At 33.2% G+C, this 10,783-nt stretch overlaps 2 protein-coding genes across 3 annotated transcripts; one reads left to right on the forward strand and one right to left on the reverse strand.

Moving 5' to 3' along the window:
* Positions 1 to 196: 196 nt before the first annotated feature.
* Positions 197 to 6,076, forward strand: LOC113497252 (DNA repair endonuclease XPF). Of its 2 annotated transcripts, XM_026876723.1 has the most exons (16): positions 197 to 502; positions 671 to 829; positions 916 to 1,068; positions 1,157 to 1,337; positions 1,424 to 1,536; positions 1,689 to 1,854; positions 1,933 to 2,069; positions 2,189 to 2,343; positions 2,508 to 2,929; positions 3,519 to 3,830; positions 3,947 to 4,043; positions 4,506 to 4,624; positions 4,758 to 4,931; positions 5,123 to 5,263; positions 5,518 to 5,712; positions 5,783 to 6,076. In XM_026876723.1, the coding sequence occupies exons 2-16, from the start codon at positions 681 to 683 to the stop codon at positions 5,939 to 5,941; spliced, it is 2,673 nt and encodes an 890-aa protein (XP_026732524.1). In that variant the 5' UTR covers positions 197 to 502; positions 671 to 680; the 3' UTR covers positions 5,942 to 6,076. The 2 variants fall into 2 exon arrangements, with proteins under 2 accessions (XP_026732524.1, XP_026732525.1); XM_026876724.1 differs by lacking the exons at positions 197 to 502; positions 671 to 829; positions 916 to 1,068 and having other exon boundaries at positions 1,245 to 1,329.
* On the reverse strand, positions 6,011 to 10,783 carry LOC113497253 (protein-L-isoaspartate(D-aspartate) O-methyltransferase). Its single transcript, XM_026876725.1, has 7 exons — positions 10,550 to 10,783; positions 10,226 to 10,362; positions 9,903 to 10,128; positions 9,618 to 9,703; positions 9,246 to 9,323; positions 7,462 to 7,549; positions 6,011 to 6,134 (listed from the first exon to the last, which is right to left on the reverse strand). Exons 1-7 carry the CDS (start codon positions 10,602 to 10,604, stop codon positions 6,121 to 6,123), a joined length of 684 nt encoding a protein of 227 aa, XP_026732526.1. The 5' UTR covers positions 10,605 to 10,783; the 3' UTR covers positions 6,011 to 6,120.

Raw genomic sequence — 10,783 nt, forward strand, 5'->3', positions numbered from 1 at the left:
TAACGATAATCAAAAATTTTAGTTTTATAAAATTAAATTGTGTTGTAGAATGTAGACTAATTTTAATAACAGGTATTTACAATGCGCTAGGTTTAAATAAAGCCGGAATCGATACATTTTTGTTATTTCCAATAGAAAACGTTTCGTTTTTGCTCTGGGTTTTTTATTTACTGTAAGACGACTTGTCAAAAGAAATAGTCAAATCGCAGCCGATTATTAATTATTACCTACGCTAAAAAACATTATTAAACTAAAATAATATTAATTAATCATGCTTTGAGTTAGTTTGAAGCTCTCTGCCTCTGTGACATGTTCAAACTGTTCTGGACTGTTCATAACTGGCTGAAAGTAGCAGTATATAAATAATAATAATATTTCTCATTTCTGTGATACCGGTACTGAATAAGTGTGCAATTCAAGCCTCATAATTATTTCAGTACTAATAGTGCTTTCCATATATATAGCTTTGTACATTTTGATTAAGGGCATTGTATTAGATCAGGTACAGTAGTTATAATATACATAAAGTATTTTATTAGGTGCCTTAATTAAATATCTGGTATTTTCTAGTCCTTCAATTTACTATGTCGTCGGAAACTTTATATTGTTTCATTTATCTATATGCAGGTAGTATTTAAATAATGTATTTTCTTAAATACTTGTCTTGCAGAGATCATACTATGGAGCCCTCAAGAAACTGTAATGTTGAGGGTGAGGTTGAGAGTGATGAGGAACAAGCTCCAACATACATGAAATATCCACTACTATCATTTGAAAAACAAATATTTATTGATGCTTTTGAAAAGGATGCTCTGGTTATATTGGCTAAGTAGGAAAGATGTAAAAAGATGAATGTAGTCATAATTTTTACATTTTATTTGATTTTTTGCCTTATGATTCTATTTTATTTTTTAGAGGAATAAATTACAACAACATTATATCAAATTTGCTGTGGATTTATAAAGATCCTGGCAATTTAGTCTTTGTACTAAATAGTAGTGAACATGAAGAAAAGTATTTCACAGAGAAGTTTGGATTAACAGCATTACCTAATTTGGGAACAGAAAGGTACTTGCTCAAAAATTCAAATAAAAAGAAATCATGAATTCATTTTTTATAATACTAAGCATGTGATTAAGATTAAAATGTTTTGTAGAGAAAAGGCTTATCTAGAGGGTGGAATTCACTTTGTTTCTACACGAATATTGGTAGTTGATTTATTAAAAAATCGAGTACCCATTTCTCACACAAGTGGTATAATAGTCCTTCGAGCCCACACCGTCTTGGAATCATGTCAGGAAGCCTTTGCCTTGAGGTTGTACAGACAAGGTAATAAGGTAATTGCAATTATTCCTTTCTCTTGTTTTATGTAGGTATGTATCTTGAATCTAAAATTATCAATGCTTTTGTTATCCTCCCACAGGTTGGATTTATAAAAGCATTCTCAAATTCACCTATATCCTTTACTTTCGGATACAACCAAGTTGAAAAAATTATGAGAGCATTATTTGTAACGGAATTATTTTTGTGGCCACGGTAAGGTAACTTAACTCTGTTTATATTTAATTACCCCTAGAACAATACATGAATAAAAACTATTATTCCAATAGACAGACTATGAAAACAAACCAAAGAGGTTTAATAGCCAAAAACAAAAGACAAAAATGTTTTCCTCCTGTTTCCCACAGGTTTCATGGAACAATCATCAAAAGTCTTAAGAACAGACAGGCCCAAGTAGAGGAACTGCATATTCCTCTCACTTCCAATATGAGTTACATACAAACCTGCTTGCTTGACATCATCAATTACACTGTGAAACAACTTAAAAGTATTAATAGGACAATAGACATGCAGGTAATTATTGAAACTTGGTAATTCCTAGTGATAACTTACTTATGTGTTGTAGATTACTATAGATTTTTATTTTCATAGGAAATCACTACCGAAAATTGCATTACGAAAAAGTTTCACAAGATCCTTCAATCACAATTAGATTGTGTTTGGCATCAATTAAGCACAAGAACAAAGGAATACATCCAAGACCTCAAAGTATTAAGGGGAATGACTGTGTAAGTAATAAATAGTATTACAGACTTGAGCAAGTTTCTAATTCATAATTTTTAGATTGTATCCAGCAGTAGTATAGGCCTATGGAATTTTTTGTAGTAATCAGCTCTTTCTATTATAGCAACTTGATCCATGACGATGCTGTTTCATTCTATGCCCTAGTAAGTAAATACAGCACTTCAGAATATGCCCAAGTTAATTCAGGATGGATTCTCTTAGACTCAGCTGAACAGTTATTCAGAATAGCGAAATCTAGGGTCTATAATCATAAGCAAGGTAAGTGTAAGCTCCTTTACACCTATAGAATATGAGGTTAAAATGTTTTCAATGTTTTCTTCCACCCTTCTTCCCTGCCTGTGTCTCGATTTTTTTTTTCAGGATTTAACTCCATTATTTTAATCTTTTTTTGTGACAATAATTTTTTGTTTTAAAAATTTTAGAATTCGATCCAGAAACCTGCCCTAAATGGAAATGTCTTAGCGATCTTCTTACGAAGGAAATTCCCGAAGAAGTTAGGAAGAAAGATGGCGGAAATATTAATAAAACTAAAATTTTAGTCCTGTGTCAAGATAATAGAACATGTTCGCAAATAAATAATTACCTAACAATGGGTACGTATAAATACCTATTTTACATGGCGTTTAGAAGAGACCTGAATATAAATACTGTGTCATCAAAATATACAAAATTAAAAAAAGAAGTACCTGTTGAAGAAATTAAAAAAGAAAAAAGTAAATCTGAAAATCAATCTGAAGATAAGGAGGAAGTGAATGTTGAAGAAAATAAGTCCAATTACATTTTAACATTAACTCAGCTTGATGATAAATCTTGTGATGACAGTATGTTTGAAGCAGCTTCTCAGGTAAATCCTATGACGTATCGAGTCATTAAACCATAATTCAATATTTCTATCTGTGTACATGTAACAAAATTCAGGAATATACTTTTAAATATTGTCTGATGCAATGACTACAAACAAAACTGAAGCCAATTTTTTTTTAATTCTTGTCTGTGCGTTTTTGCGCTGTAAGCTCAGCAACGGGTTATCAGATTAAATTGCGGCTTCTCTTAACAGTTTGCATATGTTTCATGATAATTTCTTCAATCTTCTTCTTCTTATAAAGAAAAATGAATAGCTGTTCGTTAGTTTCGCTAAAACTCGAGAACGGTAGAACTGATTTGGCTTATTTTAGTCTTGAGATATTCGTGGAAGTCCAAGGAAGGGTTAAACGGTGATAAAATATGGAAAATATGCAAACTGTTAGGCAGTACTTAGTACAGCTTGTAAATAATAGAAGTTATGCCAATTTAGAGAAGCATGTAGAAAATTTGTTTAAAATATATATCCAAAAAACACTGCTCAAAGTCACTTCGCAACACGAATGAAAAAAAGAAAGAAAAAAGCAAAGGTAGTTCAACAATAAAAAACCATCTTATTTTCTATTTTACAGATTGACAACTTAGACCTAACTCAGCTAGAAATGGATAAGCCAGTGGTTTGTATACAAACTTTTAAAGATAATGGTTGTAACTTCTCTTTGGAGCGAACTTTAGAGGCATTACGTCCCGAATATGTTATCCTATACCACAGTGATATAGCAGCAGTCAGACAGATTGAACTGTTCGAATCCCGGAAACAACCCGAAGAGCCGGCATCTAAAGTTTACTTCTTAATACATGATAAGACTGTTGAAGAACAAGCTTATCTTACATCACTGAAAAGGGAGAAACAAGCATTTGAATTACTAATTCACACAAAGACTGTAAGTAGTAAAAGAAATCAAGATTTAATTACATACATATGTACATTCCCTTACTTTCAGTACCACTCATTAAATAATTTTGACACACAGCATTCATATTTTATTAAATATTTCAGGTAATGGTAGTGCCGACATACCAAGATGGTAAAACAGAGGAATATTTTAATTTGAATGTTGAACATGAAGACAGTGCCCTAGACACTCGAAAAGCTGGTAACTATTTATTCTAACAAATGTTAAGATTCTGTACCCAGACAGTAAAAAAGGAACCCTAATAAGGAGGCTCCAATGTCCGTGTGTCCGTCCATCAGTCACAAGGTTGTAACCGTAATACCTAGAGAGTTCTGTACGAAACCCACTGAGCCGCGGCTCGTGACTTCTATTTCATTGGCTTTTGACCCAAAAATCTTTGCTGTATCTTCTTAGGATTTTTGCTTTAAAATGAAAAGCTCCATGCTGCACGGGCTTCTGGTTGTTAAGTTTAATTTCTTATATAAAAAATCTTCAACAAACATGAACAGGGGCCACCTTAAAATAATATTTTCGCGGGTGAGGGAGTGAGATACCGCTCTGCGTCGTGTATTGCGTTGTCCTGCTTCTATAACCATAATAATATTTAAGACGTGGTCATAAATCCTAGTAATTATATCATCCTTGGATTATTATTTTTTATAGGTGGACAAAATCAACAGAAGGAGAAACCCATTGTTATAGTTGACATGAGGGAATTCCGCTCAGATCTACCAGCATTACTTCACAAAAAGGGAATCAATATCGAACCTGTTACTATAGCAGTAAGAAAGTTTCTTACCTAAATACTTTCATTTCATACCTATTTACGTAAATCCACTTAAACACACCGAAGTCTAAGTGAGAAACTATTCTCTCCACCAAAAAAAAGAACATTCAAGCATACTCGTTTTTCAGATTGGTGATTATATTTTAACTCCTGAAATATGTGTTGAGCGGAAGTCTATATCTGATTTGATTGGATCATTGAATTCTGGCAGACTGTATACACAATGCACCCAAATGTCCAGGAATTACACTCGACCCATCCTTCTTATAGAATTTGACCAAAACAAGCCTTTCAATCTGCAGGTAAGTCGTCGTTACGGAGCCAATAACCGCGTAAACAAGTTTATTATTACACTAATAAACTCGTCATGTCATGTTCAGTGAACAAAAAATCTGTTCCTCATACTTGCCAAGATTCTAAAAATGCATACTGTTGTTAATGATCTTATAGCATTGTCATACATATAATAATGATACCTATTCTTTATTTGCAGGGACACTTAGTGGTGTCAACGGATCTATCTGGAACAGACATACAACAGAAGTTACAACTTCTTACCATACATTTTCCCCGATTGAAGCTGGTATGGTCACCTAGTCCTTATGCCACTGCCGAATTGTTCTATGAATTAAAGGTTAGTGTTTTGAGATTTACTTAACGTTAGGAAGTATATGTATCAGTATATGCGCCGTAAATCTAGCTAAAGATTGGGCTCACTTTGTCTACATTTATGCAAGAACGACGTTCTAATATATCTACTTGTTTCGAACTTTGTTTTTCTTTGGTATGACGTAACAACATATCGATTAACGAATACTTGTTGATCATTATGATCTACCATCAACTCGGAAAAGAAAAGCACTTACACAAAAACTTCTATCATTACAGCAAGGCAGAAAGAACCCGAATGTAGAAGAGGCCATAGCGCTTAATGGCGACAATACTGCTGAAGATATGCATTACGAGCGCTACAATATTCAAGTTCACGACTTTGTCCAGAAGTTGCCAGGAGTAACGTCGAAAAATATTGCAAGGATCATGAACAGAGGAAAATCTTTGGATCATTTGATTACTCTCAATCAAGTATGTTGGTGTCTGTCCAAATAAACTAGTATAATTGTTCAGTTAATTTATATTGTTTTTACACTTACAGAAGGAATTGCAAGAAATAATTGAGAATAAGGTGGAAGCAGAAACATTACATGCAATACTACACGTCAAGCCTCGCCCAGTAGACACTAGTAATAAGGATAAAAAACCATTTGGGAAAAGGAAGATCACAGGCAAACTATTCATTACCAAAAAAAAATAACAACAACATAGATTTTTAAGCTTAATTTATTTGTCAAGCTATACAATAATTTATTTAACAATCATGTGGATAATAAATTATATTATCAATAGTGTATAATTATCATTTCAACAAATTTCATATTCGAAACAGGGAGTTACACTTATGATCAATTAAAATGGCCATACGGGTATTTAATATCAACGCCAAATACCTAAAACAAAGTAACGTAATAATATCATCTTTCAAACTTACTTTCAGTTTTATATCGCTGGGCCATAGCGTAAGATAACTAAACATAATTCAAGAAGAATTTGATCTTGATAATATTTGTTCCATTAAACCTTATAAAGATATGTATAATTTATATAAATCATATGTTTCGAATAGAATGTAAGGGTGCTTATAATTGCTACAGCAATGAGTCCAAAATATCGTAACCGAAAATCATTCTGTCCCACAAAAAGTTTATTTCACAAATTCCCACACTTTGGCTTAACTAATTACAAGGCATGAGTATAACTTTCCATCGATTCAAACAATACGACAATTTGAAAACTCTGCAAAAGATAACTTATTAGGTACGTCGTTTTATAAAGAAACAAATCAGAATAGTTTAAATAAATAAATACAATTACGATTACGGTAGGTCGAGGTAATAAAGCAGAAAAGTATTCATTTGATTACTACTTTTTCTTAAAAAATCCCAGAAATGTATTTGCAATGTTACCTGAAAAGAACGTGACATTTAATTTCGTCTACTTTATAGTCATGGCGAATGTTAATCATAAAATTATTGACACTCATAAATCTCTTTGAGAATTTGTTAGTCTTACGTCATAATATAATTCTATCGATGGTCAAATCTTTCCTGTGAACACTTCTGCAGAAAGTCATATTAGTATAATTAAAACTATTCGACACAAAATTACTTTTCTGATAAATTATCTCGATTAATAGGGTTACATATTTTGATGGTTAAGTGAAGGTTTTTCTATTCGGCAGTTAATGTTTACTTAGTGAATAAGGAAAAGGAAAGTTAAAATACAGTATTACATTGATACTATTTCTAAATTACTGAATTACTTCTAGACTTCGTTAAGGCTTAGAATACACAAACTATTTTGTTATGGTATTAAACCGTCGAAACAAGACGACATAAATCAAGAAAATATAAATACTTAAATTACCATTTACACCGATTACAATAACAAATCTTTTATCATTACGATAAATTAACCCTGATTCTTTTATCTACTGAATAAACAGATCCGAGGCCAGTGACTATTGCGAAAGTATAACTATTGTCTAAAGAAGATAATTTATTGATAACAGAATCAGCGTAATATATATAAACTACCTATACCAATATTATTGCTGTCTACTTCTTGCCGATTTTAGAATGTTACAGTGACAGTCGTAACATAACATTTGTTCCTGTAATTAGGAATCCAAGGCTTGTCGAGCTGAGTACATATAATATATAGACAAAATTAATGTTCCGACAGTGACTGCTACTAGTGATAATCTCAGTCACTTACGATATTGATGATCCTTGTCCGTGAGTGGTACATAAATGACGCTCATTAGTTTTTTCACTGTAGTAGTGCCGTCAGCTGCTTTGTCGACCTAAAAGAAGGTAAATACATAGTTGATAATCATCATGCCAACAATATCGGCAAGAAAGCAATCAAAGGAGGAAAAACAAAAATCGTTATTAAAATAAAAGCCAAAATCTACTCAAGAAACCAACAAATCTACCTACAAATCTTTGTACAAGGGTTAATTTTACAACAACCAGACAATTTTTTGCTACTTTTTTTGTTTATTCTGGGTTAAATACAAAGCTTATGGATACTCAAAAACACAAGTCAGTTCATTCGCTTTTTGGAGGACGGACTAAAGTGCGTTAACCCATTCAGTGCCGAGCCCGCCCATCGGCGGGCAAAATTTTTTAACTTTCACGCCGAGACCGCCCATGGGCGGTTTGATTTTAAACTGCAATAACTTTACGAAATAACGTCAGAAAGTAATGAGATAATGTGTAATGATTTGTATTATTAATATTGATTTGTAACTCAAATGGCCTGCTGATATTTGAAGTTTTGAAAAAAGGCAATTCTAATCTGTCATGCCGAGCCCGCCTTTGGGCGGGCCGACAGATTTTATATCATAGGTCCCAAACTTTTGTAAATTTTAGTACGACTAACGGCTATTATTAAGTTATGTAAAAACTTCTCTGCTCGCTACTTCTTAAGCAGGAATTTCGTGTATAAAAATAAAGTGTTATTATCTACTTCACATAAAGGTGTAAAATCTTTGAAACATTGATCAACAGAAAGTCCTGATTAAGTTGTGAAAAAATACTAAGAAAAAACATTTGGAACGTCTCTTGCTTAAAAAAATCCCCTTCGGCAGGGTTTATTTTGGCCTGAAACGTCCCAGACAGACGGCCGGCACTTCTGCCGGCCGGTCGGTCGGGCCAAAACAAAGGGCAGGCTGATAAAAGCAATGAAGGCTTATATTATGCGTTCGCGTTATCTTAAGTCAAATTAATAGCACTTTCTAGGATTTTTTTGGATGCGTCGGCGCATCTCGTTCTTTACGTTTTTTTTCTTTAAAACACTTCTGCTTTGCTGTTCTTAGTAATCAGAGGTATGTTCCGTTTCAACTCCTTGCTCTTCCGATGATATTCGCTTGCGTGCCTGGACTCAACAACAATAGTACAAATAAACTGAATATATCAAACGATTCATGTCGGAATCTGCAGCTTCATGCCGAAAACGCCAATGGGCGGGCAAAAATACATAATTAAGATGCCGGGACCGCCGATGGGCGGGCTGCATAGTACAGTATGGCGGCATCTGGGTAATATTTTTACTCTTTAGATCGGCAGTGAATGGGTTAATAGTGTACGGCAACTTGAAAAGTAAGTATGTATGTATGTGGGTATTTGTTTTTTTTCTGTTAGTACAAAGCCTGGAGTGAATACGGAATGGGGCTGGGGTCATCGTCTGATAGTGTGTTTATGAGGTCATAACTATTTCATATTTTCAGCATGTTTGAATGCAGTTTTCATTTGCTCTTAAAATTTAACTGGTTGTGGAAAAATAACGTGAATATGTATAATATTCAGTTGTGTAAATCGCCTTTTGTTATCGATAATAGTCACGCATTTCAGTTCGAATAATGATATTTCCGCATGTTTATGGTAAAACCACAGTTCCACATAAACAGGCTGAAATCAAAATGGAAATCACAACAATTTTATGGACTTACTGCGATAGGTTTCAAAATACAACTACAAAAAATAATGAAAATATACCTGGGTTAAATGTTGTTCTCCACCTTCAGGTCCTATGGGCACAATCAGTCTACCACCGGGTTTCAGCTGGTCAACCAGCTGTAAATAAATTAACAGATTTAATGTAACATAAATATGTGGACTTTACAGAACATCAGCTACAGCATTTATAGAAATATTTCTATAAAATATAATTTTGCAAATAATATAGATTGTGTTAAATTTATGACAGAAACCATTAACTTTCTTATGTCATAATGTAAATTTAAAGGCATGCAAATTATATTATTTACTTAATATACTTTGTTCTAGTATTTTTAAAGAGACTTATACCAGACTAAAGTAAAAATGGACAGGCAATGTCTGATGTAGGTACCAAAAGTTTTCACTTACAGCTTGAGGGAGTGAAGGTGCAGCAGCTCCTACATGAATAGCATTATAGGGAGCTTCAGCTGGGTATCCTTGACGACCGTCTCCAGCTAAAACCATTGTATCAAATAACATTATTAAATATAGTTTTTGGCTACAAGCAGAACAAAGCTATGGTAAATTTTTACACCAATCAATGCACATACTTACAGTGGAAAAGGTATTTAAATATTTATTAATATTTCACATATAATGACTTGTTTAATTAATAAATTAATACGTTTTTTACTTATTACAGAAAATACTTACCTATCAATTTAATCCTCTCTGATGAGAGCAGGGTTGGGTTATCTTTCTGAATATTTTTGGTTGCAAGAGCCACAAGTTCCGGTATGTGATCTATTCCTACAACTCGTCCTGTCTCCCCAACCATCATAGCCATGCAAGATGTAAGGTACCCTGAACCAGAGCCAACATCCAATGCTTTTTCTCCTGGTACAAGTTGAGTCTTTAGCTTCTCTAAGGCATGTGCATGCTGAAAATATAAATAATTTGTTCAGCTTTTTTACCATTTCTCATCAAAATTTCTTTGAGTTGAAGCCAAGAAAATAAATATTATCAAAATTCTTTACCATGTGTGGAGCACTGATGGTAGCAGAATAACCAATAGATTGAGGAGAATCATGATATGGCGCATACGGACAGTAGTTTTTTCGATCAACAGCCATCATTGCATTCGCTACAACATCTGTTTTTATGATGCCATTTGCTAAAATGAAAGTAAACAAACATTAATTTTGGTACTTCAAGAAATTATAAAATGATCTGTAACTTGTTCTAAATAATTATATCATGGTAATAACCAATGTAAACTCGAGTTGACATGATATACATATTGAAAACTTCTGATCGTCTGCTCATAAAAATAGTAGCTAAAAAAAGATGCAAAATCTTACCCCGTAAATTTCGGATCATATCAGCGTTGTTTACTCCATGACTCCGCCAAGCCATCGCTATTCCCGCAATTATTATACAAATAACAACTACGGGTAAGGAATATTCAAGCCATTTGTGACCTATCGTGAGTGAATTAGCATTTATACAAGTTTTTTTTTCGTTTTACTGACTTTTTACCTCAACTTGATCAAACTTACACAATGACAGCGACACTGTCAAACCAAAAAAAATAG

This window comes from Trichoplusia ni, chromosome 9 (assembly GCF_003590095.1).
Source record: "Trichoplusia ni isolate ovarian cell line Hi5 chromosome 9, tn1, whole genome shotgun sequence".
NCBI classification, from domain to species: domain Eukaryota; kingdom Metazoa; phylum Arthropoda; class Insecta; order Lepidoptera; family Noctuidae; genus Trichoplusia; species Trichoplusia ni.

Coding starts and splice junctions, on each gene's coding strand:
- LOC113497252 (XM_026876723.1), top strand. CDS start 681: ATGGAGCCCTCAAGAAACTGTAATGTTGAGGGTGAGGTTGAGAGTGAT. Junction 830..915: donor GCTCTGGTTATATTGGCTAA/GTAGGAAAGATG, acceptor TTTATTTTTTAG/AGGAATAAATTACAACAACA. Junction 4,932..5,122: donor ACAAGCCTTTCAATCTGCAG/GTAAGTCGTCGT, acceptor CTTTATTTGCAG/GGACACTTAGTGGTGTCAAC.
- LOC113497253 (XM_026876725.1), bottom strand. CDS start 10,604: ATGGCTTGGCGGAGTCATGGAGTAAACAACGCTGATATGATCCGAAAT. Junction 10,363..10,549: donor TATGATCCGAAATTTACGGG/GTAAGATTTTGC, acceptor CTTTCATTTTAG/CAAATGGCATCATAAAAACA. Junction 10,129..10,225: donor CCATCAGTGCTCCACACATG/GTAAAGAATTTT, acceptor TTATATTTTCAG/CATGCACATGCCTTAGAGAA.